General features: G+C 51.8%; 1 protein-coding gene across 3 annotated transcripts in view; it reads right to left on the minus strand.

Annotated features, from left to right (window-relative positions):
* Positions 1 to 4,854: 4,854 nt before the first annotated feature.
* SLC4A3 (solute carrier family 4 member 3) overlaps positions 4,855 to 19,596 on the minus strand; it is a 34,640-nt gene continuing 19,898 nt past the window's right edge. For all 3 annotated transcript variants that reach the window (XM_068138785.1, XM_068138786.1, XM_068138788.1), the window contains 13 exons: positions 19,124 to 19,220; positions 17,354 to 17,538; positions 15,405 to 15,618; positions 14,877 to 15,098; positions 14,398 to 14,546; positions 12,794 to 12,988; positions 12,141 to 12,347; positions 11,472 to 11,561; positions 9,054 to 9,220; positions 8,439 to 8,692; positions 7,951 to 8,120; positions 7,330 to 7,503; positions 4,855 to 6,586 (listed from right to left, as the gene is read on the minus strand). In XM_068138785.1, coding sequence (XP_067994886.1) covers positions 6,509 to 6,586; positions 7,330 to 7,503; positions 7,951 to 8,120; positions 8,439 to 8,692; positions 9,054 to 9,220; positions 11,472 to 11,561; positions 12,141 to 12,347; positions 12,794 to 12,988; positions 14,398 to 14,546; positions 14,877 to 15,098; positions 15,405 to 15,618; positions 17,354 to 17,538; positions 19,124 to 19,220 — 2,202 coding nt within the window. In that variant the 3' untranslated portion in view covers positions 4,855 to 6,508. The remainder of the gene's footprint in view (positions 6,587 to 7,329; positions 7,504 to 7,950; positions 8,121 to 8,438; positions 8,693 to 9,053; positions 9,221 to 11,471; positions 11,562 to 12,140; positions 12,348 to 12,793; positions 12,989 to 14,397; positions 14,547 to 14,876; positions 15,099 to 15,404; positions 15,619 to 17,353; positions 17,539 to 19,123; positions 19,221 to 19,596) is intronic.

A 19,596-nucleotide genomic window follows, 5' to 3' on the forward strand; every position in this document is an offset into this window, starting at 1 on the left:
ATTAAGCCTGCCCTGCTTTTGCATGACCCAGACCAAGCCTTGCTATTAACGGGTGATTCTGTGGAGGTCACAGATGGCTCTGTTACAAAGGGCCTTGTGAATTCTGCTCAGCTGGGTGTATAAGCAGGGCTTTGCTCACAGATACCAATACTGCAGGATTCATGCTGTAGAAAGTGTGTCAGCCAGTTGTGGTGCAGGCAGTTCCCAGACTGGGATGTTTTGCCAGATGCGGGTAGCTGTGTGTCCCTGGCTGCATGATAAATCCAGGTGAAAAAGTGAGGAGGTTAAATGGTGTCATATCACTGCCACTGGTCACAACTGAGCTCTGCTGATGAGTGCTGGTAGCCAGAGCTCAGAACATTTCCTCTTCCTGGTCTCACCTGTGCAGCTTCAGTGTGCAAAATCATTTGTGTGCTAAAGGACAGAACTCTTCCCCTTGCTGTGCACCTGACACCAAACTGATGCCAGTACCTGCCCTGTTTTGCTGTACGTGTCCCTCGTAAGTCCCCATTACTCATGCAATGTTGGGCAAATCCAGGGAGCAGGTGAGACTGTGCTAGCTCCTCCTGTCTGCCAGAGCACCTGGTTTTGAGGTCCATTTCAGGTCTGAAAAGTGAGTGCAGCCCCAGTTCAGAGCACCAGGGACTGGCCCCAGCATCTGTCCCTCTGTCCTTACTGAGGATGAGAGTCTGTCACAGCAGGAGCTGGCCACTCTCCAGGCTCTCCCAGCCTCGGTGATGTTGCTGTAGCCTGTGTGCTGGAGGAGGGGGACATCCTCCAGGGACAATGGATTGATAGATGAAGGCAATCATCCAGCTGGGCTGCTGCTGCAGCAGAAACCACAAGATCCCCCCCTCTCTGCAGCAGTCGTAAGATGGGGATTACCCTTCCATGCTGCTCACTGGCAAGGTCACATCTGGCAGCCTGTGGCCCAGGAGGTCACAGAGTGTGGCAGGAATAATGGGGGATGCTGTGCAACGCTGGTGCTCAGCATGTCTCCTTGCTGTGGCTCCTGTGTAATCCCCTCTGAGTAAGGTAGGACACCCATGGCTTCTAGCACACCTCTTTGCTGCTCCTTTCAAGGAAAAATATTTGGAAGCCACATTTCAGAGCTCAGGATGAGCCTTCCCTGTCCTGACTACAGCAGCACTGCCCCTCTCAGCAGGGAAACTTGTGTGAGTCATCTCTCGTGCCAAGACATAGCAGCTTGTGGGTAGATGAAACCCAGCCAACAGCATGCACCAGACAGAAAAACCTTGCATGGGTGCAGGAGAAGTGTCCCAGTGTTGTCCTCATGGAATTGCTCCCAGGTTTGTGTCTGTGCCTGAGGAGGGCAGGTTCCTCACCTGACAGGCAGCAGGGCCCAGCTCAGCACTTTCTCCTCTCCCCGGTGCCTCTGCTGGGGTAGGTGAGTCCTTTTTGAGTGACATAAAGGGGAGATGGGTGGAGGGCAGAAGGAGGCAGAGAGTGTGGGGATGAAGCCACAGAAGGATGTGCAGGGCCACTGGTGCTCAGCAGTACTTGCTGCCCATCCTCAGCATCTGCAACAGCAAGCTGGATGCTAGCACTCCTGAGCGGAGGATTCACATGCATGCATCACACCCCTCCGCACCAGCTCTGCTGTCCAACTGTTGCAACTCACATTTAAACAAACTCACCTGCAGACACTTGTTGGGGAAGGCAAATGCAACCAAAGCCACCCCCTCTTTGAGGGACATGCCCTGCTGCCACCTCCTGCTGTTTTTACCACCTCCCCCCTACACCTCCCCCTAGATGCAGAGCTCAGAATTCCTCTTGGGGAGAGGGAAAAAAATAAGTAAGTTTGAGTGCCTGAAAAGCAAACACCAGAGCCCCTGCAAGGACTTCCAGATATAGAGAGGGAAAGGAGAAACTTTGTCAATGGTATTGGTTCCCAGTTTTGTCATGGGGATGTTCCTAGCTAGCAGTTTCCTTAACTTCCCATATGTACAGCTGTTCAAATGGGTGTCAGTGCTATCTCACAACAGAGATCTGCCAGCCCCTCCTGGCTGTGGAGATTAAAATTAGCTGGAGAAGGTAGCTTGAGTATACTTCAACCTGGGTGGCAGGAACAGAAACCCAAAGAGTTTGCTTAAACATACAATGACTTAAAACACTATGGTTGATAGTTTTGGGAACAGACTCATTTTTAGTTCTCCAGACAGGCATTGGTGGCTGCTTACTTTTGTAAAGATAAAACTCTTCTCAAACAGCAAAGAGGTAGGAGAAACTGCCCAACAGAGCACAGTGCTGGTCTTGCAAAACCATATCCCTTTCCAGGGAACAGAAGGACCCTTGTCCCCTCCCAGAGCATCCTCTGGGCAGCTGGGAGGCTGCAGGCACCCACTGTACTCTTGCCCCACACACAGCAGCAGCCTGTGGGGCTGCAGACAGCCTCTCTTCTTTTCTCCATGCTCACACTTGTGTTTTGTGATCCAGCGTACTCCTGCTGTGGCAGCACTCAGCAGCCTCTTCCCTTGGTCCCACAAAAATGGGGGTATCTGAGCTCACCCTTTTCAGCTGACTCACTCCTCCCACTCCAGTCCATCCCTCTTGCCCTCCTCCTCACCCACCCATTCTCTCCTCTCCTCTCCAGAAGAGCAACTAGGACCAACTCATCCAGGCTGGCCAGATACCCCATTCTTCAAAGCAACATGCCAGACATCCTTTGCACTATCTGCTGGCAAAACTTACATGCATAACTCAGACCAGAGCCCTGCAGCAATCCTGCCTTCATGAGCCTGTGCATCACATCTTGGTGCACCCAGGGACCAAGGCTGTGTGGCTGAGCTGCAGTCCTAGCTGCCTCTTCTCCATCACCATGGCTACCCATGGAGGCTCTCTACTCTGCCCTGGAAGGGGAGATCAGCACCTTGGTGAGGCACATGCAGCAGTGCCAAGAAAGCTTTGATCTGTGCAGCCAGTACCACATGCTGCTGTTGATGCTGCCATGGAGCTCCTTGGAGCAGGTGGAAAGCAGGCAGCACCCTGACATGGCCAGCTACATTGGCTGGCTGGCCTCCTACCTTCAACACCTGAGCATGCTGAAGGAGAAGTTCAGTTCCAGGGTGGTGGTCCCCCTCTGTGAGAACTTGTATGTGCACGAGGAACTGGCTGCCCACCCCACCTGGCACACCCTGCTGGCACCCATCCCACACCTGGCTGCACAGCTCTTTGCCCACAGGAGTAACTGGGGGCTGCTGCTGCTGCTGCTGCAGGGGGGAGCCCTCAGTAAGCAGGTCTGCAGCCCCCAGAGCCTGCATAACCTGCATGGCTTTACTGGCATGGAGCCCTTTGTGAAGGTCTTGTGGCTGGTCCTGGATGTCTTTTACCAGACCTTGGCCGTGGCAGCGTTTGCCCAGAGGTGGGTCCATCTACACCACAGCAAGTACAGCCTCTCCCTGCCACCATCATCGTCACCATCACCACCACAGCAGCCACCAGCAGGGCAGCCGGCAGTCTGGCTCTCCCTTGACACTGCCCAAACTCTTGATCCTACTGCAGGCCTCAGGCACAGAGAGCAGTGCCAGGGTGCTGAGAGCTCGGCTGCAGGAGAGCTGAGAGGAGCTGCTGGCACTGCTGAGCTGCCAGCAGTGGGCAGCTGCCCTGCACTCCCAGATCCATCACCTCATCCAGTGCATCTGGGACCTGTGTCAGCAGCAGCAGGGTGAGGAGATGGAGCTGGCCCAGCCCCAGCAGAGCCTGGGTTTGGGTACAGGAGATCACTGCTACCAGGCTGCCCTGGCTGAGGAGCTGCAGATGAGCCTGCAGCTGGAAGAGTACCACTGCAGTATCCTGGAAGCAGACTGGCTGCTAGAGCTGGAGGTCAGGCCCATACTTATCAGGAGGATTGATGTGGTAAGGGGCACACTGGCTCTGCTTGCCCTCCCCACCATACATCCCAGAGCTAGAGCAGGGGTACTGCTATGGGGCTGAGTGGAGAAATGGATCTTGAGGGACTAGGTAGAGCCATAACCTCTCTGTTCCAAACCAATGGCCCATTAGGCAGCCCTAGACATTCAGGTGTGAGGAAGGAAACCCATGGAGTGAGGAATGAGAGAGGGAGTGTTTCTTAACATGGTGGAGCAGCCTGCAGAAAACATTAATGGACACTCCCATGCAGCCCCTGGACACCTCTGCTGCCTTCTCTTCCACAGGTTCAGCGGCACTACTGGGACCTGGAGAGGATGCTGCAAGGCCAGATGCTGCCTACCCCAAAGTGGGTACAGCTCAGAGGTGGGATGGCCACCACTTCTGCCACATACCCCACAGCAGCAACCAGCCCCAGGAAGAGCCAGCAAACCTGACCACAGGAGATGGGAACGTAACCTGCTTCCAGCAGCAGCACTCAGGAAAGCATGACTGGACTGGAGAACGTTAAAACCATCACCATGTGGGCTGTGGGCAGACAGCAGCTCACAGGAGCCTGACTCAGCTCCTGCCTGGGAAGAAAGCATGGAGAGAACATGTGTCGAATGATAGATTCCCTCCATGCTCAGCCAATGGCCCAGCTGCTGAGCGCGTGGCTGGGTAAGGAGATGGGCAGTGAGCACTGCTGAGCACACAGGTGCATGCTCAAACACATGTATGGACACAAGCAGGCATGAGAACACATCCCTTGGTAAATATGGGGCTCGGTCTTCTGTTTGCAGCAGCCAGCATGGGGGCTCCACAGTAACTGGCCTGCTTGGTGGCAGTGGTAGAGAGCCCAGATCCCACTTCAGCTGAGGTTTCCTCTCTCATTGACTACTGTTGTGCACAGGAAAGAGTTTTGTGTTTATGAATGTCATTTGATTTCATTTATTTCCAATTAATAAACAAAAGCAGAGAGCCAGACACAATTCCTGTCTAGACTTTATTGGTGTAGCTGTTTCCACTACAGTCAGAGGAGTCACAATGCACAGCGACAAGAGGCCTCCTACACTACATGGGGAGGACAGGACACACATGGCCACAGACACAGAGACACTGTCTCTCCACCCCAGGCCCTGCAGAGTGGCCAGGCTGTGGGGCAGGAACCTGCCGTGGGGGGAGGTTTCTCTCTCTGGCAGTATATTTCTGCAGCCTCCTGGGGAAGGCATCAGACCCTCTCCAGTAATGAAGCACCCACCATCTCTCGCAGGAGTCAGCCTGCTCAGTGGGAACCAGGACAGCAGCTTGTCCCAAATTGAACAGTGAAGCAAGCATTCCAGCCTCCACAAGGCCATTCCAGCTCTGAGCATCAAGGAGAGGCTGGGCTGCCCATCCTTTCGGCACTGCTCTCGGACCTGCTGCAGGCAACAAGGGCACCCAGGGGACAGCCCTGCCAGGTGAAAAAGTGTTCAGAGCTGCCCAGAGGTGAGGGGAGCGGAAGCTGAGCATGATGAATGCTGCTCCTTCCTCCTTGGAGGGGACCCCTGGACATTAAAGGTCACCCCAGTATGGCAGCAGAATTGGAGCTGGAGGTTTCAGTGACTTCTTTGTAAGGCTGCAGGGTGCCAGACCCAGTGGATCACAGCACAGGGAAAGGGAGGGGATCCAGAGGACTGTTTTGTGCCCCAGCACCACATCTTTTTTTATAGCTTCTCAAATATGATTTGCTCTAAGGGACAGGAATATGGGGACCAGGAATTGGGATGCAGCCCCGTGATGTTTTCACCCCTACAACCTCTGTGGAGGTGCTGATTGGCACAGGACTCCTCTTAGTCTCTGCAAGAGGGCAGGCACTTGAATCTTCAGAATACCTGCTTGTCCCCAGCCTTCCCTCCCTGTGCTGTTTTCCTTTGGGAAGTGGGCTGGGAAAATAAGGAGCAAGCAAACAGCCTTGCCTATGCCAGGCAAGAGCTGTAAACAGTTCTGTGGGAGAGCGACTGGACAGATGATGGTCTGGAGGACAGGGCCAGGGTGCTGGTCCCTCCTTGTCCATCAGTCAGGCTGTAGCAGTGCCATGGGCCAGGGGCTGTGACACAGGCCCAGCGTAAGCCCTCTTGGAAGGAGGCAGAGGGAGCAGGAACAAGGCATCTGCCAGCTGAGCAAGGAGACTCCTGGGCTGGGATAAGTCCACTGGCTGTCCGCAGGCAGCATCCAGCCTACCCCTGTGACTGCTCAGCGGCTTGTGGTGCTGAGACACCCAAACTTCACGGTGGCAGAGAGGGACACAGCGGCACCAGCTGGCATGGTTCCCCTTAATCACATGGACACCAGCCACAGGCTGCCTCCAGCAACCAGGGGGTAGAACCCTGACCCATGGGCACTGGGGATTCATGCTGCTTCAGGATGTGAGGAGGCATTTCTCAGCCCACTAGGTCCCAGAGAAGAGAGACTCACAGACTCTGCTGAGTAAGCGATGGGGCAGCAGGAGCTGGGGTTGCCTCCTGCAGGGCTATTGAACAGCCATTCGTTGGTCCAGGCAAGATATCATGTGACTCACAGCAAGTCTCCAGTTAAGTCTGTGTGAGGAATAAGCAGGCACGAGTGGCCTGTCCCATGAGCAGGGAGGGCAGCTCCTAGCTCATACAGGCATGTGCAACTCATTGTATTCATCCCGGCCATCTTCGTCAAAGTTCGGCTCCACGTCCTCTGAGTCCAACTGGGGAGAGGCAGAGACCGGACTCTGAAGGCCACAGCCACCCCCAGTGCAGGGTTAAGCCTAGCATGAAGGGGTCAGCAGCACAGCGAGCCAGGTAGCTGGGCTGCACTAGGAAGAGCAAAGCTTTTGCTCCTTTCCTTCCCAGCTGGCTCCTTTTTTGCCCCTCATGCTTATCCATGCACCCCCAGTCTGATACCCTTTCCCATACATGTTTGTGTTTGACAGTGGCCCAGCACTGGGGCATTGGTCCAGCACTTTGGTCCAGCAGATTCTCTCTCCTCTCCTGCTGGCAGCACCCACTCAAGGGTGCTGCTCCAGGCTGCTCTCCAATGGGAGATCAGGATGTTTGCAGCAGCAGAGAAACTGCCAGCATCTGAGGAGCTGCCAGCACCCTGGCTCTATAGCTAGGTGCTCCAATGCCAAGCTCTGGTATTTTGCTGGGCTGTACTTAATGCTGTCTCAATGGGTGAGTGGGGTGTCTCTTGATGAATGAGCCACAAATGGGGAGGAGGATGAAAGAAAACCCTTACTGCAGGCCTCTGCATGGTAAGTTGCTCTAGGGTGCCCATCCATCCCACACTGCACTCCCAGGGCTACAAGTTCTGAGGAAACCATCCACCCAGCTATTGCTGGGTTGGACAAAGACCCCCAGACAACACCAGGAAAAGCCTTTCAGTCTGCCAAAGTTCCTCAGTCTTACTCTAAAGTCGTGAGCTAGACTCTGAGGACGGGTACTTGCTTACCGCTTTCAGCTCCCTGTCATGGAAGAAGCGAGGCAGCACAAAGCGTCGCAGTGGCACTGTCATGATCAGGACAAAGGGGAAGGCCAGGGATGCCACTGTAGATTTCACCACCCACAGCAGCACAATGCAGGCGAGTTGAATGCAGGTGAAGAGATTCATCCTCCAGGTCTTCACCTAACAAGGTAAATCCAGTCTAAGAACACATTTTCCATCCACACAGATCCAGTTGGCAAGAGATAACCCTTCTGCATTGCACAGGGCAGTAGAGCAACACAGCTGCACTACCTGCCTGTACTCTACAGCAAGGCTGAGCTGCCTAACACATCAGCCTCTGTGCAACCTAGCAGCATTCCCACCTGGCAGCACAGTGTTCCTACACTGACTCATGCAATGCATTACTCCTCTAAACAGTCTCTGGCAGAACACTCCTGTGTGCAACCTGTCAGCACACTATCCTAGTATTTTATCACCTCTGTGCATGGATTGCACACATCTCTTAGCATAAACTTGCACCCAAGGGAGGACACCGAGCCAAGCATCACTTTAGCAAAGTAAACTCCTCCCCTCACCCACCTCTTCTGCTCTTCATTACCTGCTTCCCTGCAATCTGACCTTGCTCACCTTGACAACATAGATGTGGTCAGGGTGGTGCTTGGACGGCATGAAGATCAGGAGCAGGCGCTCGTAGAGCTGGATGCCAGTGAGCGACGTAACCCCCATGTAGAGGAAGATACCGAAGAGCACAGCCAGTGGAATCTGCCGCAGCATGTTCCCCATCACGATGGACAGACCTGCACACACAGAGCTCAGGGCATGAGGTGTCCCTCGCCTGCCCCTCTGCACGGCACCCTCATCCCCCTCCCACCTCCTCTCTGTCTCAGGGTGCAAGGGAAAGGAAGCTCACGAATGGTCTGTCTGTAAGGCTTGCAGAGATGAATTGACCACAGGGGGTGGTATTGAAGGCTACTGGAGGAGCTGAGTGTAGGTGGGGACAGTCCCGCAGCAAGCAGGCAGAGCACGGGCTGGCTGTGGGGCAGGGACACTGCCAGGAGACTCAGGTGTTTGGCCCTGACCTCCCCCCTCACTCCTTCACCTGAGCAGAGGCTCACCGACGAGGGCAGCAATAAGCACTCCTGTCACACGCTGCTCCTTCACCTCCTCGATCTTGGGCTTCTCTCCTGGTGCAATGGCCTTGCTCATGACTGTCAGGGCGTTGACATGAGTGACAGAGCGCACCGTCGCCGCGGTCAGCCAGGGCAACCCAAAGAGCGCGCAAAGCCCCCCCATTGTGCCAATGAGCAGAAGGTCTAGGTGGAAGCCAGAGCCTTTCAGCAGCTTCCTCTCCTTCTTGCTCACAATCAGCCTGGAAGGAAGAAGAGCCTTGGGTCACATGGTACAGGGACAGCACTGTGGCTGGGGACAGCATTCACTCTCTGAAGAGAGCACACAGAGGCAAGGAGGTGGCTGAGGGACAGTGGCTGTCAACCTCAGGTTAGAGATTTCCTCCTGGGCTTGGCTAATACAGACCTCCACCACATTGTACACCAGCAGGGGAGCCAAGAGATTATGGGAGAACCAAAGAGGATACCATCTGAAATGACCAGGATCCTGCCCTTGTCCTGTTGGGATGCCAGATGCATCTCCACATGAATGGCATCAGCACCTGTCTCAGTCTGGCTGCCCAGGGGTTAGTGATGGATGGTGCTGGCAGGGGAGGTACTCACGTAGTGATCTGTGTCTCCATGAAGATAAGGATGAAGACCAGGAGGGCAGGGATTGCAGAGGCAAACATCATCCACATGGGAAACGTTCCACTGCTGCCCATGGGGTGAATGAACCAGCCGCGCTTGTGAGGAGATGTGACTGACAGGCCAGAGGGTACATTCAGCTTCTGGTGGTGTAGCCACAAAACCCAGCAGTTACTCATCGATACACACATGCCCACAGCCTTGCGCAGGACTAGCCTTGATCCTCCTGCTATCTCTGGTCTGAATGCTTCACATGATGAGACAGCTATCCTGACCCAAGCAGCACTTTCTCATGGATAATCCCCTTCAGTACAAAAAATTCCATGTCCTCTGACATAGGCCTATCTCATTTCCTTTTGGCTATTGGAATTCCCTTGGGGTTTGTGCAAGAGACATTTCCTAAGGAAATGTCTTCCCTTAGGAACCTTACCCCCATGTCAGTGCTTGCAAACCATGGTTAAAATGCTCCTTGACCTCTCCTCGGATAAATCACAGAATCACAGAATTTTTTTTGTTGGAAAAGACCTCTAAGATCATCAAGTCCAACTGTCAACCTAACATCAATATGGCCACAAAACCATATCCCATGTCCACACATTTCTTGAACACCTCCAGGGATGGTGACTCCACCACCTCCCTGGGCAACCAGTTCCAATGAAATTTTTCTTTACATCCAACCTAAACCTCTCCCAGAATGCATCCAGGTAGGGTTTGAACGCCTCCAGAGATGGAGACTCCACAACCTCTCTGGGCATCCTGTTCCAGTGCTCTTCCACCCTCAAAGTGAAGAATTTTTTTCCTTATGTTTATGTAGAACCTCCTGTGTTCATTTGTGTCCATTGCCCCTCATCCTGTCACTGGACACCACTGAGAAGAGTCTGGCTCCATTCTCCTGACACTCGCCCTTTAGCTGTCAATCAGCATTAATGAGATCCCCTCCTCAGTCTTCTCCAGGTTAAACAGCACCAGCTCTCTCTCAGGGGCTTTGTGCCTTCATTTTCCCTCAGTATGTTACACAGACTGTAATAACTAGACAAAACCCCTGTGCTGCTCATCTGCTCATCACTGAGAAGCAGGCTAACACCTTGGGCATGTTCAAACAGGAAGGCTTCAGCAGCCTAACCCAGCTCAGTTCATATCCATGGGGCTGCTCCTGCCTCTGGGGAAATCAAGTGTCCTGAACTGCCTGCCCTTCTCTGAGGTGGCTTTCCAGACTTTCCAGGCCTTTTCTGAGACATGTCTTGGTATTTTTTTTGCAGCATGGACCCCAGAAGTGGCCACATTTTCTGGAAATGACCTCACTCTGGTTAAGTTCAGAGGGAATATCATGTTTGTGCTCCCATGAGAGACCACACAGACTCCTGACTGTATGTTGTCCTGACCCTGTGTTCACCAGCATTTGAACTCTTGGCTCTGAGCTGCTCTACAGTGGTTCCTGCTATCTTCCTGCGTGAACACTGCAGAGAGAGCTTATCATTTGCATTTATGGTAATCAGCATAAGTATGAATAATATTCCTGGAATGCTTGTACTTGAGCTAAGCTCTGTAACTAGCTACTGTTTTCTCAGAACACTTTGTACATATGCTGAGTGAATACTGAAATGATAATGCTTTTGATATTAATTGTAGAAGTGTAGAGGGGTATGAAAAGGATGTAACAACGTGTGTGATTTTACTAACATCTGACAAACCCAGATTTTGCATTGAAATTTAAATGAATAAAAATCCATTTGGATTCCGTTAAGCCTTGGGCTGTCTTGTTAGAAAGCTTGCACACTGAACAGGAAATACCTTCCACCCTCTCCACAATGCTAGTTGAAAAAACCAATACCAAACTAAAAAGACATAACTACACATCTACTAAAAAAAAGGGGGCAGGGAGAGAAATGGGAACCTGTGAGATGGGTTTGGTTGGTAACATTAAGTTTATGCTTAATCTGGGAAAGAGATCATTGTCATTTAGTAGCCTATAATCAAAGAGACTATAAATATGTTAAGTATTCAACCCATGGCAAGTACCTCACTGAAACCACTCTCAATGCCACCCCCTTCAGAGTGCACAACCAGATTATGTTGCGTTGACTGACTGCAAGTTTTAAGAGTTACAAGGAATTAACAGCGCTGAACCCTTCTGGCCCCTTGAAGTCTCTCCTAATAACCAGAGGGATACCAGGGCACTCCAGTCCCTATAGCTCTGCTCTCAGTCTCAGCAAGACTCTTGGAGCCTTCCTTCAGTGTGGGAATGAGGATGAGGGAAGTGCCTCTGCTTGCTTTGCACTGTTATGACTGAAGAGGCAGGAAATACAAATCCCTGTTGCACAAGAGCAGGCCATGGTGCCACTGGGACCACGGCTGAGCTACAGGAGGGGCTCCGAGGGTGATGCTGACACCTACCTGTGTGTATGTGTCAGTGATGGTGTAATCCACCAGCACCATGACCAGGATGGAGATGGGGATCCCAAAGTCTCCGATGATCCTCCGAGCCTGCAGAACAAACACTCTTGCTAACAAAGGGAATGGACTGTCTCTGTGGCAGCACCCTGCTATAAGGGGCCTGCAGCAAATAGAAGCACCAGATGGGGCCAAGCACCACAGCAAACCTGTGCACTGCTGATGAGCAAGCCAAGTGAACTCAGCCTTGACCCACAGGGCTGCGCATCCCACTGCCCATGTAACACACAGTCCTCCAGCCACTCTTAAGTGAATGGTATTGCTCCTACTGCCCTACTCGGTGCTCCAGGTGCTACACAGATGCCCTGCATGTACATCAGTGTCCAAACAGAAAAAGCTTAACAAATTTGCATCCAGCCAAAGGAGGTTTTCCAGGGCCCAAGAGACTTTCCACTAAGGCTCACTGGAGAAGGACAGTGGAGATACCATCAACAGCCAGCTCTGCTCTGCAGCCTAAGTCAGGCTTACATCCTTTCTGCTTCATATTTAAGGGATTGCTGGTGTTTCTTTGGGAGGGTTGAAATGCTCTGAAGAACAAAGGGCTGTAGCAAGAAGCATTATTTGTTTGGCACATGCTTTCTCCTTAACATCTAGGCACCACAAATATCTCACCTTTCCTCCTAAGAAACGGCTGTTCTTGAACTTGCGCATAAAGAAGGCAATGAAGAAGGTGCCCAGCATGAGGATGAGGGAGAGGAGAGCAGTGTTGGGCTGCATTCTGAGTCCCAGCGACATTGCATCCGCAGAGAGCATGCTGGCGTTCAGGCCACTCTGCACATCTGGGGGGTAGAACTTCAGCAGAGGATGTTCTGCAAACACCTGGGCAGGTGAGAGAAGTGGCAGGCACTGTCAGCACAAGGAGAGGCAGGGAGTGCTGTCACCACTGGGGACAGGGGGAAGTATGGGTGTCTCGCTCTGTGAAGACGGTGGTAGATGATGGGTACAGACAATCCCAGCATCTGTCACCTTGCCATGCCACCTACCCAGCTGGAGAAGGCTGGGGGAATAAAAGTGGCACCTCTTTAATGCCTCCTGCAGGAAGAGAATGGGAGGCAGATATTAAGGTTTATCCTGGCAGCCTTTCTGGTGGCACAGGGACCAGCTGTGCTGGGGTATGAGAGGCTAGCAAAGAACTGCTCTGCAGAATGCCTAGGAAAGCTGTGGCTGAGCTGGCCCTGTTTCCCTACCTATTGTATGCTACCGTAAGCAGTAGGTTCCTGGGGGATTGAGAGATGTGGCAGCCTGTCTCCCCGGGGAAGATTCACCTTGTACAGTTTGTAGAAGGTCTCGTAGATAAAGATGAGGGAGATGAGGAAAGCAAAGATCTCCTGGGTGAAGGGTGAGATGTAGCGCACCAAGAAGCTTCCCTCGGCTGCCACGATAATGAAGATAAAGACGATGAGCCACAAACCAATCCACACTCTGCCTGTCAGATACTCAATGCCTTGTGTCTGGCAGAACTGAAATGGAAAGGGGAAGAAGTCAATCATGGCTCCTCAGGCTGCCACGCACATCTGCTCCATATTAACATCAAAGACTCTCCTGGAAAAAAAATCATCTAGATCTGCTTGGCCATCCAGCACAGAGACAGTGAATTCAGTGGAGTCAGAGGTAAAATTGCAAACTTGTCATTAACATCAGCCAGCTCACACCAAGCAGGTCTTTACCACTCCAGTCCTCGTGCCTCCTCTGCTCTCTGCTGAAGCCATTCCATGCATGATACTCCCCATCCCACCCATATGGAGGTGCCATTACTCCAACACAGCTCTCCACTGCTCCATGCACTCAACAGCACAAACTTATTCCCTGCAAATGAATGCCTGAGCAGCCTGCTATGTCCTGATGCAGAAAGGCTACGTTAGCTGGGGTGTGATCCCAGACAGAAAGAAAAAAAGCCCCCAGGCTGGCACCACAGAACAGACCATCTCCACTGCCTCTGCTTATCCACACACAGCAACGCCAACTACTTCTAGCACAAATCATATCCCTCACTTGGCACCTTCCTCAGTGCCATTGCAAACAGTGTCCTCACAAAGGGCAGAAGTTCATCACAGTATCACCAAGGTTGGAAGAGACTTCAAAGATCATCAAGTCCAACCTTTATACACAATGATGGGGCAAAGCAAAAGCATTCATTGAGAAATGTGGTCACAGGAGATCAGAAAACTTCCCACTGCAATGGCATCACCAGCTCCAAACTCCTGACACAGGTGAAGCTGTAGGAAAACCCATGCTCTAAAATCCCATGATAGGATTCAGAAAAAAATGAGGATTAGACCCACTGCTTGGAGGAATACAGGGATGCTTTAACCAGTGAAAAGATCATGCTGCTTGATAATCAAGTATGTCCATCCTGCTTCATCAGAATCTCTGCACAAGTGTACACTCGGGCTCATCCTAAGAGGTTGGAGTAACGTACACAGAACATCCCAAACAGGTGGTACACTGAATGTGTACCTGGGCACAGGTAAAAGTTGTGAAATGGTCTTTTAAGGAAGCCTCAAGAATAAGAAAGTATTATGGACCACTATTTTAGGATGCAGCTACAAGTGGTCATTGTGTCAGGATGGGCTGCAACACAGAGCAGGGAAACAAACCTCCCCTCACAGTCAGCAGGCAGAGTGTATTGTCACACATCCAGGGAGGTCAGCCCACAGGATGCAGCAACAGAGGCAGAAGTCTCTCTGGTGTTGCTTGCAAACGGTCAGCAAAGCCAGGGCTAACCTCAGCTTAGCTGAGAGCAGCCTGGCAGAATCCAAGGAGTCTACACCACTAAAGATCCTTTGGAGAGCTGAGAAATGCTCCCTGCCCTCTCCAGCACAAGGGCAGAGCAAGCTAATGCCAAGCATGAATACTGACTCACTTGTACCTTGTAAAAAGCTTCTTCAAACACCAGCAGAGGCCCTGAGAAGCCAATGACCAGGAGTGGCTGGGCTCCGAGCAGGGAGAAAAGGATCCCCAAAACCGAGGTGGAGATTATGAGTTCAGAAACCCCCATTAGACCTTCAGTTTTCTCTCCTGAGAAAGAGAATAACATGTGAGTCTTACAGACCAGACACAGGCACTGTCACCACAAGCAGGCAGGCTGCAGACACAGCTCCAGACAGAGGAGACAAGTCCCCATCCCATCAGTCAGAGGTCCCTTGCTTTGCACAGGGAGCACAGAGGGAGCCCAGGGAGCCGAGGCTGGAGAGGCCAAGTGGCAGGGAAGGGACAAGGCAGCAGCCAAGACGCGGTGCTACTGCTCTCCCTGAGCGAGCAGCACCAAAGCCCACCCCAGCACAGCATCACACAGGCACAGCTGGTGTCCCAGTGCGCAAAGGGCAGACCAGAAAGCAGGCCCATTACCTAGGAGTCCCCCGAAGGTGATGGCAGGAGAGAGAGCAGCAAAGTAGATGAAGAGAACGGCCGCGAGACACTGGCTGTGCAAGGCGTCTCTGATGTCACTGAGGTATTTGGGGTACCTGCGCTTTATGTCCCGAACCAGACCTCCAAAAAAGATCCCGGTCCGCTTCAAAGGGTCATCCTCAGCTTCCTCCTCCTCTTCATCAGCTTTCACTTCACACAGCTCTGGAGGTGCACAGAGTGCAGCTTGAGCAGGGGAATGCAGGTTTGTCCTTTGGCTCTTCTCCATACCCCATGAAGACCTTTCTCCAGCACTGCTAACCTGATGGGCACCCTGTGACTTGCACATTCCACTGCCTCCAGCTGCCCCCAGCTGCCAGAGCTGCCCCCAGCCATTGTGTCCCATCCCCATTGCCTACTGCAGAAGCCAGGCCCTGCTCCCCCCTCTACCAGGCTCTGTGAGGGCATGGCCCACTGAGACACACGGGGCACTACACACAAACCCTTTTGCCAAAATGTGAGTGAAAAGACCTTTGGCTTCCTGGACAGCCCCCTCCTTCATGGATTTCTGCTCCCTCTCCTTCCTCTTCCTCAGCAGCAGCTTCTGGAAAGTGGCAATGGATTTTAGCAAGTCTTTTCCCTCCACCTCTGATGGGGGGATGACAATGCTGCAGTCCAAGAACTCATTGATTGCATTGAGGAGATCTTGACGATCATCTGCCATGTATGCAGCCTCATGGAAGTGCTGGGAGGTGCAAGGGAAAAAAAGAAAAGGAGAAAGATCAGACCAAGATTGCATCCAGCCACCTACAGTCTGGAAACACAATGCTTGCTGTGACCAGGCTAACATTCTGCTTCCTCGACTCAGTCTTGCTATTGCCCACTCTGTGACCCACACTCCTGAGTTCCTCCTCCCAGTCCTTCTATCCAATGACCTTCACCCAATACCATGTCTCCCCTCCCTTCCCTATCCATCCTTTCCATCCTTGCCCCTGCTTTTCTCCCCCAACCCCCATTCCTCTTGCAGCTCAAAATTAGGACTCTGCAACAGACTGATGTCCTCCTAGTCTGGTCTTGGGTTTGTTTTGAGGAAATAGCTGGTGGAGCCCTACAGCACCAGAAATAAAGCACAAGATTCAAAACCTGAGTATAGGGAACATAAGAGACTCTTGGGAGTCTCCACAAGGGAAAGAGGGAACATAGGAGGTGACAGCATGAGGGAAGCCATGCATGGGAAACTAGGCAGAAAAAGGGAGACACCCTGACAGCGAGGGCAAGATGACAAGGAAGGACTCCAAGGAGACCATGAAGGGACAGGACTACTACTGCAGATAGGCAGAGATGTGCTGGCAAATGGGTGGAAGTGCCTCTGGAACATGCCTGCAAAGAAAAGGCTGAAGAAAGATGAACAAGTGAACAGTCTGTAAAGCAGGTAGGAGACAGCTAAGGTCTCTGCAGCACAGACTCCCTGGAGCCATAGCTTCAATGTGTAAATGATACCATGCTGTCTTCATGGCGCCAGCCACTGTGTAACTCTGCTACAGCCAGCCCCAGCTGCAGCAGCTGCCCCCCTCCTCCTGCAACAGAGGAGGCTCAAGTGAGCGAGATCAGCCCACAAAGGCAGTGCTGAAGCTGGAATATGGCACCTCACCTCTCCTGGCTAAAAACACAGCCTCAGCTGAGCATCTCCCAGGATAGGATCTTTAGGCTTGGAGCCCTTGTTGGCCACAACCCACCTGCCTTGAATGGATCTCTGAGTCCCCTATTCAGGGAGAGCTGTGCACTGGCGGCAGGACAGGCAGTTTATTACTCTGTTATAGTTACAGGGTACCAGCCAGGAGGATCCTGTGAACCCAGTTCTTCTGTTCTGGACATATGCAGCAGAAGCTTGGGTTGTCTTTTCTTTGCCTTTAGTTTCTTACCACAATACTGAATTTCTCTTTCTTACCATTTAGGCAGATGGGGAGCTTCTAGAAGCGCACACATTTGGCAGAAAAACCTCCCTGCCTCCTCATTTTCCCTCCTGCATAGATATGTTTCTCTGCATGGATGACCCCAGCCACAGGACAGCTAAAAAGCTTCATCCAAACACCGGATGAGAGTTCTCAGGCACTGCTGGGTCTTACTGTCAGTGCGGCCTGGGCCAGGCATCATGGTCACAGGCACTGCTCAGCCTCCCCTCCTCTCTGCTTGTGAAATGTCAGCTGAACACAACTCTAACCTTGGGCAGTTCTTTGTTCCTGCTTTTACACAGAGTGCCTTTCTTCACCCAGCCTAGTGCTCTCTGTCCCAGACAAATGTCTGCGAGCATCCTACTTGGTCAAGCCAGAATGCTCTTAAAAACACCGGATGCTCACATCTGCCTGCCCCAACTGGTTTTTTGCACAGCATCTCTCAGCACTCTTGTCCCAGGACCAACTTCTGAAGAGGTAACAAAGCTCCCTCCCCTGTGCCAGCATCACTGTCTGTCAGCTCCTCACCTTGTCGGACATGAGGGTAGAGATTGAACGGCCAATTTCATGGTAGTCCATGTTAGCCTGGCTTGGTCCCAGCAGCACAAAGATGAATCTGACAGGGATTGGGACCTCCAAGACAGATTCCAGGAAGACGGCCTCATTTAGTCGGACAAAGGCCATAGTTGGCTGCTCCAGGAACTGCACACAACCTACCAGGAGGCAATGTTTTGAGCAGAGTTAATCAACGGGGTGAGCTGTACCAAGCTGCCTTTAAGAGTGGAAACAGAGATTTTGGGGGTTCCCATGACCCCTGCAGTCCTGTGCTTGTCTTCAGTGCACTGATACAGCATGGAGTTTCATACTGAGGACTGCTCTAAGTCCTCCGTTCCCTGATCACACCCAAGCGGTGCTGCTTTTGGTAGCTTCTCAGATAGTCCTTTCTTAACCTCTTATAGATGGGCCTCAACCTATACTACAAGGGGCTAATTTTAAATCAGAAGGCTGTTTTCCAGTGAGCCACTGCTGTATGGAAGGAAGTCTCTTACATATTACTTTTATCAAACTAACTTCTAATCACATCAAAGAATGAAATGAGGTTTGCTTGATGTGACCTGTTTCCCACAAACCTCACTTCTTGGCAATAATTACATTCTTATCCTTTAGCTCTTTATTAAATAAAGCCCATATCAGCTCTGCCATTATGCTGTCCAAGAAGGACATCAGCTTGACCAACCTACAGGCACTGGATCACTGCTCTTCCTTTCTAGAGCACTGAAGTTATGAGCCCTCATCTGTTTTTCTCTTATGTTCCCTGCATTCTTAGACTTTTTTTCTCTTTTTTGGAGATGAAAATGAGCCAGTTCTCTAAAAACTCATAGGTGCAAACTGCACAGTTCGTTTTACAATGTCCAAATCTCCAAAGTCAGCCATCTGAAGTGGCCAAAAAATCCTACAACAGCCTGACCTCAGAAATGGGCAATGCTTAGTTATCAGAGTACTCAAAGTGTGTTTATGAACCTGATTTGGCCTCATGGTGGTTAAGCATCAGCTTGGTAGAGCTGCTAAGCAATGCAATGACATTTACTTTGCTTCTAGTGTAGCAGCCTTGCTGAGATGTTAATATCAGCAAAATGCTGAGGACTACTCTGGTGGTCAGAAGGCACCACACCCACTGATGCTTGAGGCTTCCTGCTCACACCCCTCTTGTACAAAGAAGTATCTCCTGGCAGTGCTATGGCTAATACCAAAGAACTTGCCACCAGCCAGGCTCTGATTCCATAAATTCAAAGTAACCTGGCACACACAAGCAGCAACCAACACTGGCCAGGGGCAGGGTCCAGCTGCTGGTGAGGTGTGAAGAGGCCACAAGGAGGGTAGCCATAGTCAGAGGACAGTGTGAGGACTTGCAGCAATCAGTGTCTGGCCATTAGTCCCTCAGGCACCACTTGCCCACTTCTGAGCTCCAAAATGGGATATTTTGTTGAGCCTGGTGGGACTTTCTCCTCTAAACTGGGCCCCAGCTCCAAGAAGCAGTGTCCATCAACCTTATTCTATCAACCTCTTTCTTAATTTAGGAGAGGAACCACCCTGGCACACCACACATTTACTACAAACAAACAAAACATCCCACCACCAGAGGAGAGAGCATACAAGGCTCCCTCCCCAGCTGAACTCTGGGGATATGTACAAGATGAGAGAACACCCCTCAGGAAGGAGGGCACAGACAGCTGGGGTCAGACCAGGATCTGCACCAGTCTCATTTGGTGCTGGGGGACTCTACATGCTCCCTCTTACCCACAAGGACCACTGTGGCCTCTGCATCTTCAGGGATCTTCTCCATCAGCTTCAGGTATTTACGGTGGCCCTCAGAGTTATGGAGATGAGGGTTTTTCTGCCAGGGAAGAATAAAAATAAGTAAGGACAAAGTTTCCACACCTTGGTCTCCCTACACAGCCTTGCACCCCACTGGCATATCTACAGCTGGGTTTGTCTCAGCTGCATACCCAACACCTTGCTTCAACAGACAAGGCAGAGGCCACCCTGCAAGTGCCAGGGCTGTTGCTGCCATTGGATGCTCAAGCAGACATCTGCATACAGCATGAGGCTAAAATTAGGCCTTGAAATCGTAACGCAGTGACCTGATTTCCAGCAGCCCAGGTGATCCAGGCGAGCCCAGTCCTTGCAAGTACAAGGCCCCCCCATAAAGAGGCCAAGAGATGGATACCAAGTGCTGCCACCAGCTAACAGCTGTCCCCAGGGTGTGGAAA

This window comes from Melanerpes formicivorus, unplaced genomic scaffold (assembly GCF_026170545.1).
Source record: "Melanerpes formicivorus ecotype bairdi unplaced genomic scaffold, bMelFor1.0.p_v2 SCAF_5, whole genome shotgun sequence".
In the NCBI taxonomy this organism is placed as follows: Eukaryota; Metazoa; Chordata; class Aves; order Piciformes; family Picidae; genus Melanerpes; species Melanerpes formicivorus.